Here is an 18762-nt window from a genome sequence, read left to right on the forward strand (position 1 = left end):
AATATATCTGATTATTTTTTCATTTATAATTAGATAAAATTGATTTTGTGTTTTATATATTAAATAATATTAAGTTAATTAACTTTTCTTATGTGATATATCATTCGTTATAGATAATTATGTTTCAAATTAAAATATTACTATTTTATTATATTTTAGATTTGTGTAATATTTGTTTAAATATTTGAATGTAATTCTAAAACCAAAATTTCATGAAAGATATAATTGAATAGAATTAGTTTAAATATATGTCGGTTCAGATTTAATTAAAATTTATTAAATTTAATAATGGTAAAAAAGTTTCAGAAAAAATAAAAAAACTCGGTTGATGAAAATAATGAAAAAATTCTTTTAAAGAAAATGAATTTATTAGCAAAATTTTAAAAATTCATTAAATTTAAGTTAATTTAATTTGAATTTATTTTAAGTATAATTATAAATATTTTTTAATATATGATACATAGAATATAATATATGTATAAAATAATACATATTATAAAATATATCAAATTAATATGATACAATAAATTTATTATATCACACAATATATATCTTAAAATAAAATATATATATTATTTATATAAATTGACATGTTTAAAAAATAATAATATAATATATATATATATATAAAAGATTTTAAAATTTTAAAAATATTTAAAATATTTTATAATATGATAATACATTAATTAGATTATCTTTCGATATATAATATAATATATTATATAAAATAATTTTGAGTTATATTAAAAGTTGAGACCGAACTGATTTGCTAAAATCCAATCCTACGGGCCATTTTTCATTAATTTTTTTGTTAATTTATTTTTATTGTGTTTCTGCCGCGAATTTTTTTTGCCGTACCATAGACAATACCACATGAACGGCGGAGCCAAACTTCTCCAGATCCGAAGCCACTTCAACTGAACTCAAAATTTTCTCTTGCAGAATCTCAATATCTGTCTTTGTTTTGCTTTGAATTACACTTTCCAGTTGTCATTCGTTACTTTTTATCCCATTTATGCCCTTAATTTGTGAAATATTAGGGTTTCAGTTTAGTTCTGCCAGAGTCCCACGTTGATTTTATATCTACCTTCTTTTTTTTCTTTTGAATTCAGTGATATTTGCTTATTCAGTTGCATTGTTATGTCTGGGGTTTTTACATGAATTCTCTGCAAAATGGGGTTTTCTAAATGGGTCTCAAGTTTTTAGAGTTTTACAATTTCAACAGTTATGGGCGCTCTTACGAGCAATCGTAAACGTCGCGACGAGTACTTGTCATTGAATCATCTTCAAAGTCCATATCAAAACTCTCACGTTTCTAAACGACCCCGGTTATCTTTCATGCAGCATACCTCAAACCAAGACTTAGTTTCATCGAACAGCACGGCCTCGAGAATCTCTAGGTATCCAGAAGCCAAAAACCCTCTGAAAAGACAAGTTCATGCTCCTTCCAGAATACTTAAATTTGGATTTCTGGAAAAGCTAAAACAGGATTCGAACCAGAAAAGTGCGCGTGGATACAGTGAAAATCAAGAATCAGGTATTGCTATGGGTAATTTGTTGACTTCTCGCTTAGTTGACGCGAAGAAAACTGCATTAGATACAATTAGGTATTTGAGAAAAGATAAGGAAGTGATTGATTGTGGTAAGGAACATCATGATAAGAAGGAAATTGTTTCGGATGATTCGAGTGTTGAAGAAGTTGAGGTTATTGAGAATGAAAAGCATCAGAAATTTGAGGCATCTGTTAGGGAAATTAGTGGGAAGGCTGTGGAGGAGAGATATCTTAGTAATTTCCAGCAGTCATCTTCATCCGTGGTCACTGCAGATATGAATAATGGTGTTGCTGATGTTGGTATGTTGAGAATGGAGAGTGCAGAGAAGATTTTAGATTCATTGTCTTTAAATCGAGAGTTGATCGGCGTGCCAGATGTTGAGGTGTATAAGAAGTTGTTGGAGAGTGCACAGGGGAGGGATGCTAAGTTGAAGTCAATAGGGTTTGATATTGAGTTGAATGAGAAGCGTCGTGATTCTCTCAGGCTGTTGCAGCCTGTTAAGCAAGTAGAGGAAAAACTGGTAGAGGTATGTTCATTTTCTTTGTTATATATTTAGAACTCTGCTGTAACTGTTAATGCTACAGTTGCTTTTGGAATTAAATGATAGAACTGTTGTTAACATCAAGGAAATTACTTTTGGGACCTTGGCAAATAGGGATTGCCCTATTTATTATATGACGCTGAGAACTGGTGATAATTCATTTCAGGAAGCACCTTGTGAACCCTTTGTCCCTGTGACAGAGGAGGAAGAAGCTGAGGTTGATTGTGCTTTTGCTCCTACTAGGTAATGACCAAATGATGTTATTTTTGGGTGGTTTAATGGTTGTTGTTTTTACAAATGCTCAAATGCTAAGACAAACAACTGGAACTTTCTCATGCAGGAGGAGGCAGGTCTTGGTCACCGATCCAGGGACAGATATTGACATTACTGGACAAGTTCTTCAGTGCCTTAGGCCAGGTGCATGGTTGAATGATGAGGTATCATTTGAGGCTTAATTTTTGCAGAATTTTGTATGAGAAGGGAAAATTTAGTTTGTTCACATCCTAATAATTTTAGGGATTACCTTGAGATTAGTGGATAGTCATTCTTTTTCTCATGTGTATGCATTTTCTCATTTATAGGTCATAAATGTGTATCTTGGCTTGCTGAAAGAAAGGGAAAAGAGAGATCCACAGAAGTTTCTGAAATGCCATTACTTCAACACATTTTTTTACAAGAAGGTAAGTGACTTGTTTCCTCAATGTTTTCAGTAATCTCAATTATAGATAGTCTATGTGAACACTGATTGTCCTCAGCTGCATACTTTGTTCATTTCTAATCAAGTTTTTCATCATTTCTGAAAAGTGAAAGAAAATGCAAGTATTGTTTCTGCATTCTGCAATATAATTAATTGCCAGACTTCTGCCTTTGTTTTTCCATGCTGTTGGACATTGTATCAAATTATATCAGCAAGACAACAATGGATATCATTTTCTTCTATTTCTGGGATTTAGTATTCCAGTGGTGATAGAAGATAAGAAATGGTATGCTGATTTGTTTCCTTATAAATCATTCTACACATTTCTTTTATCAGTAATTATCTGAGCAGTGCTCACTTTTATCATTTTACTTTGTTCATCTAAGATGAGTTTTAGGGTCTGTTTTTAGAACTTAAAAAAGCTGTTTCCTACTTAAGTAAAATTTTCGCATCTTATCCCCATATCTCCTTTATGTCTCTGATGCTTTTGTAATTTCTGCGCATTTGGTGAGTATTTATACCTATTTTTCAGTTAGTGAGTGGGAACAATGGCTATGATTATAAAGCAGTTAAAAGATGGACATCCATCAGGAAGTTGGGATACACTCTCCTTGAGTGTGATAAAGTAAATTTCTTGTTCACCATACCTTTTTTTAACTTTTTATTTTTGTTTTAAATTGAATATTGCACTTATCTTTGACTTGATTCTTCGTTTGGGCTCAGATATTTGTCCCTATCCACAAGGAAATTCATTGGTGCTTAGCTGTTATTAATAAAAAGGATAAGAAATTTCAGTATCTTGATTCACTAAAAGGAATGGATATGAAAGTGCTGAGTGCCCTGGTATGTTTTAGTAATCTTATTCTTGTAATTATAAAGTTCACACTGTGAGATTCATGTAGTCAATCGATTCAAAGGATTTCATAGCTTGCACAGGTGGGTTTTGTCTTTATACAAATTTACTCTGTGATGAAGACCAACATGATTGTTCAGCCACTTGAATTTGCAACTTTTCATTATTGTGTTGCCTGTCTTGTTTATCGCTGATCAAAATTGTGTATATTGGGAAATTGAACTGTTTACTTCTTGTTTTAAAGATCTTCATTCAGTCAGCCAGCTGTTGCAAAGTTTCTTGATTGGTTATTTGTGTGGGCCAGGCTAGATATTACGTGGATGAAGTGAAGGACAAGAGTGGAAAGGACATAGATGTAAGTGCTTGGGAGCAAGACTTTGTTGAAGACCTTCCCGAACAGAAGAATGGGTATGTATTCTTTATATTTTCGTATATGGCAATAATTACAACTGAAGATTTTTCAAAGTGGAAAGATATGCATGTGAAGAAGCTATTTCTATATGGATTTCATAAACAGAATTTTGGATTAAGAAATAAATAAACAAGATTACATCAATTTTGAAAATTCGAGTCCAGGAAATAAGTTTACATGTAATATTTTGGTTGTAGCATATTTTTGAAAATTTTGTTAAAGTCAATAGGCCATTTTTTTCAAATTTTAAAGTTCAGGTGATCAACCATGCTCCTCTAGATTATTCTAATTAAATCTTGTTTTCCCCTATTTAGTCAGGCATCTTCAAGTGCCAAATACTCCAGTTTCATAATGTTTTCCTGTGTGTCCATCTAACTATTTATGGTTTTCTGCTTGAACTTTCTCTCCCAAACAGGTTTGACTGTGGTATGTTTATGCTCAAATATGTTGACTTTTATAGCAGAGGTCTAGGGCTTTGTTTTGACCAGGTAAAGAGACAAGGAACTTGGCTCTCCTGCACAACTGTGCATTTGTAAATTTTTATGTAATTTTTTGTTTTTAAGTATACACCATTGTAGATATGGAAACTTCATGCCAAATATATTATTAGGGTGAAAGAGTATATTTATGTATTTTGTCTTGTTAATGGAAAATGATACTGGTGTGGGCATCCACATATGACATATTGGCTAAATATCTGCCCTCTCCTGATTGCATTATGGAGAAAAGCTTGCATTGCATGCCATATTTCAACTCTTTTAATTCATATTTCTTTTTCCTTGCAGAGTCACATGCCCTATTTTCGTGTGAGGACAGCAAAAGAGATACTGAGATTGAGAGCTGATTGATTGAACGAGTGAATCTGCTATTTGTAACTTACTGTGGCTCCCTATCATTATTCCACCGTTTAGCGGATAGCAGATCTTGTACGGGGAGATGGTTGGGGATTCTGCTAATTTAATAACATAATGTGGTACGCCACAGAATTCTCCCTAATGACATGGTAGATGTGTGAGGATGCTTTCACCTTTGTGAAGATCTTAAGAGTGATTGAGTATGCTTAAGTTTTGGTTTTTAGATTGGCTGATAGATCAAAGATTATTATCCTGGCTGGTAAGATGAGTAAGATGCAGGAGCATTGAGTGGTTTATATTTTGTATATGCAAGAATGAGGCGTTGCTTATTGGAAAATGTTTAGGATTTATGTGTAGTGTTACTCTTTTGCTCTGCATCTTGGTCGATCTTTTTTGCTGGTTTACCAAGGCTCTATCTTGAGTATCATATTTTTCTGCAATTGTAATGAAGAAAATTGAAATTTAAGGAATGAGAAATTACCTGTTTGTACCCTGGGGCTGGGTTGATCATCAGTGACAGTGTTGATTTTTGAGTAGCATATTCAACTGCACTTTTCTTACCAGACCGGGCTTTTGAATGCATATTTAAGTTTTATTTAGTACTGGATTCAAATTAATTCAATCTTGTTGCTGATAGCATTTATCCGGCAGTGATCTCTAACAACATTTCAAACAATTTAAATGAGTGCAAACTTAAAACTAACTATTTAAAATTCAAATCGAATCAATTCAAATCTACCCTTACTGGGAAATAAAGTGGTTGGATGAATATTTTTTTATATTTTATTTTTTATTTTTTGAATCTTCAATTAGAATATCAAAAGCATACTTCATTGGAGTAAAAATAACAACAAAAAAGAAAGAAAAAAATTCCAGAGTAATTTATTCCATTTCTCCTTTTCTTTTCCCTAGAAATATTCCCCAGCCCAGTCACCTCACCAGCAGCATCCACAGCCACAAATCCATAAAAAAACTCAGCAACAATACATCCAGGAAAATACATACATTTGACAATCCACCCTTCACCAACAAACAGACGCTTTCACCACTTTTCAATCATATAAATCCACAATTCTGGATGTCAACACCAATCATGCTTGGCATGGCAATCAATTTGGCCCTGCAATTTCTCTCTCTTCCTCCCACATAACATTTAAACACGGCTGCCTGTGTTTCAACTGCCAAAACAAACATAAATTTTGAAACCAAAAAAAAAAATATATATTATTATTTAGCTTAAGCACATTTTTTGGTGACATCAACCATGGAGCCATTTACAGCAAAATAAACAAAAATCTTTCAACAATGAGAAAATCATATTGCAATACAATACAGGAGAGAAGAATTACAAGATAGGCGGCAGTCAGCAATGCAGAGGAAAATGAAATGTTGTTGCCTAACGAGGAACTCTCTTCCGGCTGAGTATTTCCTGTTCCTTGAGGCGGTGCTGGAACCTGGCAAGTCGAGCTTGAAGGCTAACCAGACTCGCTGCTTTGCGTGAAAGCACAAAACTCAATTGGGTCACATAGTTGTCAATGAGGCTGCCTGGTTGGTCGACTTCTGCCAATAATTTCATTTCCTGACATCCAAACCAAACAATAAAATGCAGCATGAGAAACACACGATATGCACTTCCATGCTGCAGAACACAAAAAACCAGTGCTACTTGATAAATACTTTATCTAGTTCAATCTATAAAAAGTTGAAAAACATCACTTACTTCACGAACAATCTCCATTGTATCCTCAATTTCTTTTCTATGAGCTGCAATTAGGGCCTCTTCTTCCTACAAGAGTTCAAATGCTTAAAGCAACATGTATACAAAGCTCCTAACATGATTAAACAATAGTAAGTAGTGGACAATGCCACATGGATCACCAACCTCCAGTAACGCATTAATATTGCCATCTAAAGGAGGTTCAGGTTCCAATTGACTAGGTCCAACATTATTTGTGTTGAAACTTCCTGTATTCTGCTGCCTGGCATAAGTGGTGGAGAAATCTGAACCACTACTATCCTTTCTGTGCCAGTTCCCCAACTTGTCTGATTTTTCAGTATCCCTAGATGCTTTTCTTCGAGGTGGTGATACCTTTTGCACTTTCTCTTCTGCATCGATATTAGTTTGGGAATATGATGGGTGCATCTTTTGACTTGTGGAACCACCACAAGAATTATTAATTTCAAACCTCTCCCTGTCCATTGAGCCAGAAACCACCCCGCTTTCCTCTCTTCCATTGAAGGAATGGTTAGAAGAATAGCTTGATTGCTGTTTGTCAACATCAACAGTAGGATTATAAGAAAGAGATTCTTTTTCTATGACTTTTCTACCTATATCAACCATTTTAACTTCTTGTGGCTCAAAGGCATCTTCCATTTCAACAGTAACTGGAATAGAAGATGCTGATGAAGTATCTTTACTAACTGGTGGTAGAGAATTTACAACTGGATCCTTTTTTGTGTTCCCACCTTTGGAGAGACTTTTGACCCTGTAAATTTATGTAGAGAGCCATTGGTCAAAAACCATAAAACAATTAAATCAATGGTACTAGTAATATATTTTGCATAATATCAAAATAAGAATAAGCATTACCTATCAGCGTATCTCAATGTATTGAGGGTGTGCTCACATGATCCTGCATTCGGAGATATGCAAGAGATCATAACAGTCCTTGAGTTGCCAACAAAGGAGTCACGCAGAACTTCTGTAAGTTTGCTTCCACGAAATGGGATATGGATCTGGTCATTGTCCAGAGCACGAATGCACTCCTTAAGAGCCAAAAGACTCTTATTGATTTCCGCACCCTCAATCCTGATAATGAACAAAAACTAGTATCAGCAAATGCAACACCAGTCCTACCAGAGAAACAAAATGAAATTGCAATACTAGGAATGTCTACCCAAAAGAAATTAACAGCCTGAAAATTATTTATAAATGCCACAGAAATAAGTATTATAGTCATACCATCTAGTTAACAGCTGCCAATAGCAAGATCAATTCAAAACAACAGCTGACCATAAATACATCAAGCTGAAGTTTCTAACAGTGGTGCATATGTCACCAAGCAGCAACATTCATAGGCCACAGAAAAAGCAACAGTCTGATCTAACTGACCAGGTTAAAAACTAACAGCTTGATTAGTTCTCAGCTTTGAGCTTAGTCTGGTTTACTATTTGAATTTGATTGTCTTAACCTTGTCACATCTAGCAACCCAATGCCAGGCAGAAAGACAGCATTTTAGATGTAAATTTTCACTTTCAGCTAATTTCACTCTTGTTTCTTGGATTCTTACATTAGCTTTTGCAGGCATTTGCTACTAAACACTTATGCACATCATACAGCATTTAATAAACACCCCTTAAATGTGTCCTTAAAAACATATGTAATGAGATTAGTCTTATATATATGAAATTCATCTTTAAAGGTGCCAAAACCATTGGTTACCATTATTTTCAGTCTCAATTAACAAGCAGCAAACATTAAATAAACAAAGAAAAGGAAATTGTTCAATGTCCACACAATTTATATCAGCAAACAAAAGATTCGACCGTAACTCCCATACAAAACCATGGTAGACCACCTTAGAGCTAAACCCAAAGGCAAAAGAGGAAAGATCTTACAATGCATAAAAGCTCACCTAGTTTGGCGGTCGTTATCAGTGGTGTCTGCACCTCTTTCACTACCAGCAAGATCAATGAAAGAAATCTTTCCAACAACCTTCCCTCCTCTAGATTCATTTGCATCATTGCTCCGCTTAGATTCTTTTACCTCACTGTGCTTCTTGATAACAAGTTGTAAAATGGCATGAGACCTTGAAGATTCCTCATTGGCACCAGTAGATCCTGTACTTCTTGCAGCATTGCCCCTCTCAATATATTCGTTTACAATTTGCACATCAGAAACTTCAAATTCTTGCAGTCCGACAATGCAAACTTGTTGTCGTCCATCTTCTCTCATACAGAGCTTCCTATTTGAGAAAAATAAAACAATTTGTTAAAGAAAAAAAAATTGAACCATCGACATTACAAAGCACAAACAGGTACTTGTACACATGAATACATGCAAATGTATGTACATAGTAATACATAGAATGAACACCTACTTATAAGAATCACAACAAATGCAAGAAGAGAACAGATGATGCACTGATAGGGAAAAAAAAAGAGAGAGAGAGAGATAAGGTAAAACAAATAGCAGATCCTTACTTTCTATCACTGAGAAGATCAAAAAGTTTTCCACCATATATCTCAAAATAGCTAAGCCACAATTTGAACCGCTGATTTCGATATACAGGCTGATGCAAATATCTAACAAGGTCTTCTGCTGCTCGGAGAGGTAAAGGTTGCATTGTATATGTCTTGCCACTACCTGAAAATAAAATTAAGGATTGAAAATTAGTATTCCATTTTTCTGTAGCACGAACATGTGCCTAGCTTCAGGAAAAACTAGCAAGCATACCAAATAACTGACAAATACAACAAGAAAATGCAACAAACGACTAACTAATTAAGAACAGTGCCACCGTAACTTCCATACATTGTCACCAGTTAAAAACTGATTCTTGTGCAGAAATAAGCCATTTTCTAAGCAGGCATAAAAAATAACTAAAGGGGACAACAGGAAAAATCAATAAAATTACTGAAAATCTAATCTCAGTACCATAAATTCCCAAAGATGTCTCTAGTTTAATATCATTCTTTGTTGAGCAGAATTAGTACTTTTTTCCAACATGTACTAGGTTTTGTTGCATTAAACAGATTTCAATGCACGTTAATATGCATCAACCTCCTTGTACAAATTATCTTCTAAATCCTAGCCAATAATACACCATATTAAAAACTACAGATGCATATTAAATAGACTGTAAACATCTCACCTCAACCTTATTATACACATGAGCTGTGATAACAACAGCACAGAATCTTGTTTACTATAACATGAGAAATTTCACAGGATAAAGTAGCACAGTGGTTCCCAAAAACACTTCCCATATTTTTGTCAATGCAGAGTATAAGATACCATGCAAAGGAACAACTGCATCACTGACAATAAATATGTAATATGAATGTCAAAAGAAGCTACTCTTTCTTGCACCAAAGTTAACATACTTGGGGCTCGAGTGCCTATTATTTTTTTATGTCAAGAAAAAATTTACAAAGCCACAGATAAAAATGAAAATTCCAGAGAAATTAAAGGGATCATCACAATCACAGAAGATGGTAAGACAACAAGCACTATTAGAAATAGAACCATAGAACCATAGAGTGATTATACAAACAAAAGACAGCAAAATAATTACAAACTGCATTCCCAAAATTGACTTTAGCACAGAATTTTAGAAACACTACTTATAACACCCACAAACACAACAGTTAGTAAACTAGTCGCTGCTCAAGGAGCATCCCAATTTGTATGAACCCAAAACTACTTTCTTCTACAGGAATAGAGCTTCAAGCGTATAAAAGAAACTAGCATAATTAGCATTAAGTGTTGGTAGGGAAAATAGCATCTCCACACACCTGTTTGTCCATATGCAAAACAAGTAGCTTTTGTTCGCTGAAAAATGGTTGGAATAATTGGTTCTACAGTATGCCAATATACCTGTTTAAGCAAACATGATAAGCAATCATGCCATCAATATAAAAAGTGGCTAATCAACACATCTTTTATGATAGTCTCATTGACACAGTTCCTTAAAAATAGAGCACCTGGAACAAGATAAAAAAAATATAAGCATAGAAGATTTGTATGCCAGAGTGACAAGAAGAGTTTACCTCATCATTACTGACATGCTGATCCAGAACAGCATCAAAACAAAATTCATGCTTCTCCACATATGCTGTCAAGTCCACCTTTCACATTAAAACCAAAGTTAGTACTTCCAAGATGTACAAAACAAGATGGATAAATAGACCCTATGAGGCTAGTATCTGGTAAACCCAACTCATTCATCTGAGTGATATTAAATAAAAGGTTCTAATATTGATGGGAAACAAACCTTTAGCTTGGGTTCATGGACAGTAAGACCATTGTCAGACACGGATACAATATCATCCTCCTTCCGTGCGACCTCCTTTTTGTTTAATGGTCTTTTACGAACCTAGACACAATAGAATGAGCTATACACACATATGAAAATACTCACTTTTAGAGAAGCTCACTTTTATTAGAACTAACATACCACAACTTTGATCTTAGCAACATTATTTTCTCTCACACTGATCTCTTTTTCATTTGTGAGAACTGAAGCTGAGACATCTGCATCATTGTGCTCCTTTTGCTGCTGGCCTGTTGTCAGATTGAAGTCATTTTCAAACCCTTTGCTAACACCAGGCATAATCGGGGATGGCTCAAATGGTTCTGAAATAACATGCTGCAATGGGTGCAAAAATCCGCATCTTATACAGTGAAACGCAACAATGGAGGGAAGAGAAGTAAGGAAACTTAAATTTATATGACATGCTGTCATGAAAAACTAGTCCATTTTATTCCATTCAAAGTAAGACACCATAAAATAAACTAACTACTGCAGCCATTCTAGCTTCATAATACAAATAATGTAATAAAGCAACCTAAAAATCTCCAGCAGCAGAGATGGAGTGCCCTATAATGAACCTACCTCGGATAGAAGTTCTGTATCATCCATAGCATGAAGATCCAAAAGTCCAGCTCCAAAATCCCCCCTGAACTCTGGAGAATAAAATGTATCTGATGCAGTTATTCCTGAAGTTTGTGTAGTTGGTGCGTACAACTCAGACCCAGATTCCCCATTAAAATTGAGGTTTCTCATTAACTTGAAAAGCCTCTGTTTCTCTTCAGCAGATTGTGCTCCATAACCCTTAATAATGACACACAACACCTTGTCATCTCATGAAGTGCAAAACCATACAAATACATATAAATTAAATGTGAAAGTATCTAAACTATCAACAGCCCTTTAAAAATAATATAACAAAAGAAAAATAAAAATAATCCATTTAAGGATTCACTCTAAACTGTAAACTTAACAAAACATAATACATAATCTTCACGTAAATACATGCAGAGTATAATAAAGTCGCTTTTCAACCAAAATCCAATATTCAATTCCTATGGAATGAAACAGACAATAATAACAAGCCAAGATACAGCTATGTGAAGAATTTTCGGTACCTGCATGAGGAGATTGGGGAGGAGGCGCTGATCGATGCCCGTAGAAGCCAAGGGAGAGGCCAGATGCTGCAGTCCTGCCGACTGGAGCCAGCGGGCCATAACTGCATCGCCGGCATCGCTTGTGGGACCCGCATTGTTATGCATGGACCCACCGACGCCGGCACCTGCGTGATCGTACAGCGCCGTCGCCGCTGCAGCATTGCTCTGCTGCATCTGGCCACCCATGTGGCGCTGCGACCGCCTTTGTGGAGCCAATTTTCAAGATCTGTTAAACGACACCACTTCATCCACATCCAAAAACGAAAACTATAATTATTTAAATAAAAAAAAAAAACAACAGCAACAAGATCATCATCGCTAACAAAATGAACAGTTACGATTTCACCGATACTTACAAAAAGGAGAAAATCCGAATCCAAAGACGGACATGTAAGAGTTGAAATCAACCTAAAACACAAATCGAAACAAATTTGTAAAACAGTTTCAACATTTTCAAAAATAAAAATACAATGGAGATCAAATTACCGAATTGTGACAATGGACTGAGATCTGAGATTAAAAATGGTTTGAAAATCAATGAAATGATCAGATCTGACTCTGAAGGGGAGAAATTAAAAGCAAAAGTAGAACCCTAATTTTTTAAATTTTTTTAATTATTTTATTTTATAGACTATGTAAGAGATGATGATGATAGCCAAGCCAGAAGCTCCACGAGACGATTTAATCATTTATAATATACTCTGTGAGACACAGATATAATCCATTCCAATTGGTACGTTGTCTTTTCAAAATTATTGAACTGCTGTTTTGATTTTGTAGAATGACCAATTTGCTCTTGCCTTTGTTGCAGATTCTGAAACTCCTTAAAATTTTTAGTGACAAAAATACCCTTGCCTGGTGCTATTCGGTTGTCAAGAAACTACTTTCTTTAGATTTTCCCATAAAATAATGAACAAAATCAAATATGTTGATGGTTGGCCATCAATGCTTTTAAGACCCGATGCGACCTTTAAAGGTTCACGGGTCATTTGACCGAATTAATTAATGATAAAATAAATTTATTAATGTATAAAAACAATATTAAAATAATATTTATTGTAACCACTAACCAAGGGTCAAAAAAGGAAAAAAGAAAAATAATGATAACAGTAATTACATAAATAAAACCCTGAGGCTGAATTTTTCTAGGTGTCCTAAATAGTCCTTCCCAAACTTATTCTTTTATCAGTTTCTTGATGGACCTTCCCTCTCCTCCAAACTTGCATGGAAATGGAGTTAGGCAGCAAATAAAATTATAAAAAATGACCCAAAAAAAAATCTTAGTTTAAGAATTTAAAAAAGGGTCATTTTTAAGGTGTGTTGTAGTGGTCATTGTGGGCCATGTAAAGAAAAATCATGCTGGTGGATATGGGTGACTAAAGTCTTGCTTTAGCTTGAAGGCTATGTGGGTGAGATCCAACGGTTCATAACAGTTTATTTTTTAATTGAAGTCTCTTAACATTCCCTTCTGCTTAGTCCTTTCATTTAGATGCAGTTGGCAGTTTGTGTTGATAAGTGTTTGTATGGTATTTTTTAGTGTTATCGGTTAGAAAGATATTCCATTTGAGTATAATCTTAATTATAATGATTTTAAAAATACTTAACATGAATATGAACCCTTTTTGAAAATACTCATTGTAGATAGAGACTGTCTTCGTCTCCGGACAAAGACAATTGACGTAAACAAGTCATTTTCATTCTTTAATACCCATAATGTCGCACAATATTGAAAGGAGGATATGCTAGAAGGAGAACTTGTCAGAGAGGAAGAGATATTGTCTGGAAATCGCAAAAAAAGTCTTTTCATTGTCAGAAAATTTAAATATAAAAAATTAAAAACTGTAGAAAGAAAGTTATTTTTGAAAACTTAGATTCAAAAAATTTGTTAGTTTTTAGGGTTTGAGAGGGAGGAAAATGATATAACTAATAGATTCAGTTAATTTTAATCATCTATAAATGTGTAAATAAGATTTTCAAAGTTAAGAGATAAAAACTTAAAAAAAATAGCATACTTTGGGTGGTAATAAGTCCTTTGGCATTTATCAATATTAGTAAAAAAATAAATACTATTTAATTATTGAAATTGAAATGGCCAATTGGCAGCACTCTCACAGCTCGCAATGCTGATTATGCAATGAAGTTGAGAACATAATTTAAATTCTGAGTAGTTTTCAAAAGTACATCACCGGCCATGCCAACCCTGAAAGCTATGTTTCGATGGAAATTTATTTGACAGTAATAATAAAATATTTAATCCTAGATTAAGGCTAAAACCTTTATGAAATTATGGCACTCATACTGTAATTTAACTATTTAAAATTGAATAACACTGTGGTTTAGATCAGGCTCATGCAATTCAGTCCCAGTCCAAGCCTGAATATCTACCTGTCTGGATAAATATCAATCAATCGCCAAGAACCGAGATCAAATGGCCGCAAAAACTTCACGGCGGTTGCGCAAAAACACTTAATGCATCTACTCAACACAAGCAACACATTTCAGCTAGAGCCCACAAACTCAAAACAAGCCTGATCTATACGGAAAAACCTCAACTAGTTTGCATTTTGCTTCAGTTTTTTCAAGGAAGAAAAGCAAGAGATTGATACCTTGAAAAGGAAATTTCGTTGAGAGCATGACGGATACAGCGAAGCCATTGATGGTGGTGGCTGTAGACAACAGTAATCACAGCTTCTTTGCATTAGAGTGGGTTCTGGATAATTTTTTTGTTTCCGTCGGTTCCAATATTCTCTTGATGCTCGACCCTCTCCAAATGCTCTTTTTCGATTCGGAGGACCTGGACAAGTACAAATATTCAGATCCATCTTCGTTTTAGTTTTTAGCTTCTTGTTCTTCCGCAAAAACCTTGCCTTTAGACTCGACAAAGTTGCATGCATGCATGGTTAAATCTGATTCGTGCAACATGCAGCGTCTACTCGTGTTATATCAATGATGGATGTTGATGCGAAGAAATCGGCTCAAAAAATCATTGAGTTCAGTTCACACTATACAGTGTGGTATTTTTCCTCGGGGTAGCAAGCCTTCTGCTTCGAGCATCAGTACTTAATCTTTTGTGTGAGTGGATGCATTCCAAGTAAGGGAGGATTCCAGCCTAATCAAGCCAAAACATAGGCACGAATTTGACTAGAATCGAGAAAATTCAGCTTAAACTTTTGGACAACTTGTTAAGATTCAAATCAATTTAATTTAAACTCAAGTTTAAACAATCTTAATTCAAATTTGACTCATTTTAAATCTAACACTAAACTAGCAGTTCAAATCAAATCCAATCCTAATTTCTAGGTGAAAATAATATTTTATGGAGAAATGAGCTTCTAAGAATACACTAGGCATGCATGATAGTTGATTAGTATAGTTATCAAATACATATTGCTGACAGGTGCATACCGTGCGAGGGGAAAGGTCATCCTGGAGATGTTATCACTGAAGCAGTAGATAAACACCACGCCATCATTTTCGTCCTTGGAAGTCGAGGCCACAGCGCGGTCAGAAGGTTTTTTATATTTTTGCATAGGCACTTGTTATTTTCGTTTATTTATGTCTGGGCGAGTTCTCGCAGGGCTGTTCTGGGCAGTTGCTCTATAATGATTGTAAAGTAACCCAAGTCCTAAACCGACGCCAGTCTCTAAAATATATATATATATATCTTATGGATATATATAAGGAATAATATTTGGATATTAATAATAATACATCATCCTACAAATAAACAATTTCAAATAAACTCTTAATACTTAAATAATACATCATCATTAATACTTAAATGATGCAGCTTTGGGAGTGTATCGGTAATAACAAAATTCATAAATTGGCATTGGCAAAATTGAAGAAAGCAATACACATAAGTTGTTATTTGCCCAGTCAACCAAAACATAAAACACAATAAATCGAAACTGAAACCCACAATTAACGCAAATAAGCAGACCCAATACCTCAAGTCTAACCATTAGAGAGGTAACACTAGGAAAAGGACAGGCAATAAATAAAACTAGAATTACAGCAAGCACTTCATCTTTAAAGCCAGCTGCCCAACCTTTTAGCACTTCACCTCCTTCAAACCATGGGAAAAATACAGAAATGTTGGGTCAGTGGCACCATCCTTGTAGTAGGCAAACACCAGGGAACTATCATCATGCATGCTCTCACCAACGAAGCTGTAATTAGCACAAAAGGACACATTTAAGCCTGGGTGATAACTGAAACCAGAAAAAGATTTGACTCGGACAAACATAGACAAAACAATACTTACAATTGAAGATCACTGAGTTTTGAGAGCAAGAACTTAGTTGCTCCCTCAATGTTTTTCTTGAACTCCTCTTGCTTCTCTCCTTCCAGCTTGGGTGTCAACAACTTGATGTACCTCTTCACGTATGTGACAAATTGCTTCTTATCAAAAGCAGGTTGTTCCTGCAAGCACCCAAAGTAAATATGTCATCTTCAGTTAGATAACTAAAAAACAAATAAATGTAACTATAAAATATCAACTAACCTGGAGCCTGAATGTGTCAACAATGTCAACCACCTTAACAGCTTGGTCATCAACACCCTCATCCTCATCAGCACCTTCAGCAGAAGGATTAGCGCCAATGTTTACATCAACTGCTCCTTGAACAACCCACTATAAAAACACAAATCGTTAACAAAAATCGTTACAAATAACTACTTTTTCGATCATAAACAAAGTACAATCATAGTTTTTTAAGGATGTGATAGACAGCGACAAACTCAAATGTTCAAATCAAAAGAGTATCATAATACTAAATCAAAGAGAAACTAACCTTGCCCTCAACTTCCCAAAGCACACCATTGTGGATTTCCTTGTATGGAAAGGAGTCGGAGAGTAGCTCGTCACCTGAAAAAAATATTCAGTCATTCAAGAATTAGATAAAAATCACAGCTTTCTATTCAAAAAAAATAAAAATCCAAATCCGGACGGTAACCAAATCAATTACTCGATTTTCCATGACATGCTATAGTAACTCAACCATGTATGATTTAATCACACCACCATCAACACATAAACACAGTAACTACTAAACCAATTTGATTGAATCGACGGCTCAGCAACACATAAGATCAATAGTAACTCAACCATGTATGATTCAATCACACCTCTATCAAAACATAAACAAAGCAAATTACTAAACCAATTTGATTGAATCGACGGCTCAGTAACACATGAGATCGAAATTTTCAGTAGCCCTCTAGATCCGAATAGTATTGAACTTAACATAATTACTACAGATCTAATCGAAGCACTAAAGGCACAGGACGAAAAAAATATTAAAAAAACCGTCGAGCGACAATCAGCGTCAAATATGTGAAAAATTATAGAAAATTTTACCGGTGAGAAGATCCTGGTAGACCAACATGATTGCAGTCTCTCCCTCTGAGATCAAACGAGAAAATAAATCGACGGAGCAGCAGCGGAGAGAGAGACGCTGCGGTGGTGAGAGAGTGAAAGGGTGAGAGAAGATTGGACAGCGGCTTTATATAGGCTTAGGGTTTGGCTGAGAATCGGGAAAATTACGCAACTATTAAATTACGGAATCAGGATATTCTTTATGCCAAATTCCTCGCGAGTCCGACTTTTATTGGGTTCAGGGAAATGGTTGGGCTGATATAAGTAGGCCTGAATCATAGTGGGCTTTAATTCTTTTTGCTTTTGTTGTGTTGTTGCTTAATGGGCGTCCCGTGCTATTTATCCCAAATTTCATATTCTAAATAATGTCTCTGGATAACTAACATATAAACGGAGAATTAATACGCAAAGAAAGTGAAGTTGTATTGATTAGGGGTAAATTTGATTTAGTTAAATTGAATCAAATTTGGACAAAAATCAGTTTAATTTTGATTTGAGATCAAGTTTAGCTCGTTTGATTAATAATAAATTTGTTAGGAAAACCATTAAAAAGACATTCAAAAAATTTCAGGGGGGCTATGTATATACATACATATGTATGATGACAATGGATCCACCTAAAATGGTAAGGTTCAATATATCATATGTCATGTCATGCTAAGGCTCAAAAAATTGAGGAAGCCCATAAAATCTCGAGATTCATGACAAAACTTACAGTACAACATGATATATCTTTTGATTTTTTTTTTTTTTTTTTTTTGCACACTGGTTTGCAAAAATGAAATTTTATGTGGGTCATGTTGTATATCCGGTAGCCTTCCTCTAAGGTCATGAAACAATAGCTTTATTCCTAAGTCTTGCCACACCTCATAAATTTGTCAAATCATGTTATACTTAGGTTGTGTTCAAAATTTGTGTCACCGTAACATAAATCTATCATATATTATTCGAGTCTAACAAGTTGACTCAATTTATCCATGGAAGAGATTTTCAATTCATAGCCATACTCAAAAGTTTATAAAGTGGGTATTCAAAATTTTCGCTATTTTTAATATTTAACATCTTAAAATGATAATAATTTGAAGTTGTTAAAAACAATTTCATAGAGGGGTTGGTTTTGATTTGGACGGAATTTAAATAAACTTTAATACAAAATCAATTTAAATTGAAAAATATAAACAAATTAAGATAAAAAAATATTTGACTTTTGAGTGTAACCAACCTTACATCATCCCATAAAGGAGCCAATGACATCCTATTATGCCAGAGAATCCTACTTCAAC

General features: G+C 34.6%; 4 protein-coding genes across 6 annotated transcripts; 2 read left to right on the forward strand and 2 right to left on the reverse strand.

The window, feature by feature from the left end:
- Nucleotides 1-789: 789 nt before the first annotated feature.
- On the forward strand, nt 790-5473 carry LOC123221350 (ubiquitin-like-specific protease ESD4). Of its 2 annotated transcripts, XM_044644195.1 has the most exons (9): nt 792-2079; nt 2261-2337; nt 2435-2531; nt 2676-2774; nt 3324-3416; nt 3515-3634; nt 3949-4052; nt 4472-4544; nt 4842-5473. In XM_044644195.1, the coding sequence occupies exons 1-9, from the start codon at nt 1228-1230 to the stop codon at nt 4902-4904; spliced, it is 1578 nt and encodes a 525-aa protein (XP_044500130.1). In that variant the 5' UTR covers nt 792-1227; the 3' UTR covers nt 4905-5473. The 2 variants fall into 2 exon arrangements, with proteins under 2 accessions (XP_044500131.1, XP_044500130.1); XM_044644196.1 differs by lacking the exon at nt 3515-3634 and having other exon boundaries at nt 790-2079.
- Nucleotides 5474-5766: 293 nt separating this feature from the next.
- On the reverse strand, nt 5767-12789 carry LOC123221940 (kinesin-like protein KIN-13A). Of its 2 annotated transcripts, none has more exons than XM_044644931.1 (15): nt 12586-12789; nt 12456-12507; nt 12061-12325; nt 11528-11746; nt 11090-11281; nt 10907-11008; nt 10683-10760; nt 10428-10509; nt 9114-9276; nt 8546-8875; nt 7501-7719; nt 6793-7396; nt 6631-6696; nt 6260-6489; nt 5767-6088 (listed from the first exon to the last, which is right to left on the reverse strand). In XM_044644931.1, exons 3-14 carry the CDS (start codon nt 12283-12285, stop codon nt 6307-6309), a joined length of 2463 nt encoding a protein of 820 aa, XP_044500866.1. In that variant the 5' UTR covers nt 12286-12325; nt 12456-12507; nt 12586-12789; the 3' UTR covers nt 5767-6088; nt 6260-6306. The 2 variants fall into 2 exon arrangements, with proteins under 2 accessions (XP_044500866.1, XP_044500865.1); XM_044644930.1 differs by having other exon boundaries at nt 12061-12341.
- A 1942-nt stretch (nt 12790-14731) lies between these two features.
- LOC123221560 lies at nt 14732-15716 on the forward strand. Its single transcript, XM_044644386.1, has 3 exons — nt 14732-14901; nt 15497-15610; nt 15677-15716. Exons 1-3 carry the CDS (start codon nt 14732-14734, stop codon nt 15714-15716), a joined length of 324 nt encoding a protein of 107 aa, XP_044500321.1.
- Nucleotides 15717-15906: 190 nt separating this feature from the next.
- LOC123220315 (translationally-controlled tumor protein homolog) lies at nt 15907-17616 on the reverse strand. The gene is made up of 5 exons (XM_044642449.1): nt 17462-17616; nt 16896-16969; nt 16607-16735; nt 16367-16524; nt 15907-16271 (listed from the first exon to the last, which is right to left on the reverse strand). The coding sequence occupies exons 1-5, from the start codon at nt 17487-17489 to the stop codon at nt 16154-16156; spliced, it is 507 nt and encodes a 168-aa protein (XP_044498384.1). The 5' UTR covers nt 17490-17616; the 3' UTR covers nt 15907-16153.
- Nucleotides 17617-18762: the final 1146 nt, after the last annotated feature.

Source organism: Mangifera indica, chromosome 7 (genome assembly GCF_011075055.1).
Source record: "Mangifera indica cultivar Alphonso chromosome 7, CATAS_Mindica_2.1, whole genome shotgun sequence".
NCBI classification, from domain to species: Eukaryota; Viridiplantae; Streptophyta; class Magnoliopsida; order Sapindales; family Anacardiaceae; genus Mangifera; species Mangifera indica.

Excerpts from the sequence above, each read along its gene's own strand:
- LOC123221560 (XM_044644386.1), top strand. The coding sequence starts at position 14,732 with ATGACGGATACAGCGAAGCCATTGATGGTGGTGGCTGTAGACAACAGT. Across the intron at positions 14,902-15,496 it reads GATTCGGAGGACCTGGACAA|GTGCATACCGTGCGAGGGGA; the intron begins GTACAAATATTC and ends TATTGCTGACAG. Across the intron at positions 15,611-15,676 it reads GGCCACAGCGCGGTCAGAAG|GGCTGTTCTGGGCAGTTGCT; the intron begins GTTTTTTATATT and ends GAGTTCTCGCAG.
- LOC123220315 (XM_044642449.1), bottom strand. The coding sequence starts at position 17,489 with ATGTTGGTCTACCAGGATCTTCTCACCG. Across the intron at positions 16,970-17,461 it reads CTACCAGGATCTTCTCACCG|GTGACGAGCTACTCTCCGAC; the intron begins GTAAAATTTTCT and ends TATTTTTTTCAG. Across the intron at positions 16,525-16,606 it reads TTGACACATTCAGGCTCCAG|GAACAACCTGCTTTTGATAA; the intron begins GTTAGTTGATAT and ends GGGTGCTTGCAG.
- LOC123221350 (XM_044644195.1), top strand. The coding sequence starts at position 1,228 with ATGGGCGCTCTTACGAGCAATCGTAAACGTCGCGACGAGTACTTGTCA. Across the intron at positions 2,532-2,675 it reads GTGCATGGTTGAATGATGAG|GTCATAAATGTGTATCTTGG; the intron begins GTATCATTTGAG and ends TCTCATTTATAG. Across the intron at positions 2,775-3,323 it reads ACACATTTTTTTACAAGAAG|TTAGTGAGTGGGAACAATGG; the intron begins GTAAGTGACTTG and ends CCTATTTTTCAG.
- LOC123221940 (XM_044644931.1), bottom strand. The coding sequence starts at position 12,285 with ATGGGTGGCCAGATGCAGCAGAGCAATGCTGCAGCGGCGACGGCGCTG. Across the intron at positions 7,397-7,500 it reads ACATTGAGATACGCTGATAG|GGTCAAAAGTCTCTCCAAAG; the intron begins GTAATGCTTATT and ends ATAAATTTACAG. Across the intron at positions 6,490-6,630 it reads CAATGGAGATTGTTCGTGAA|GAAATGAAATTATTGGCAGA; the intron begins GTAAGTGATGTT and ends TTTGGATGTCAG.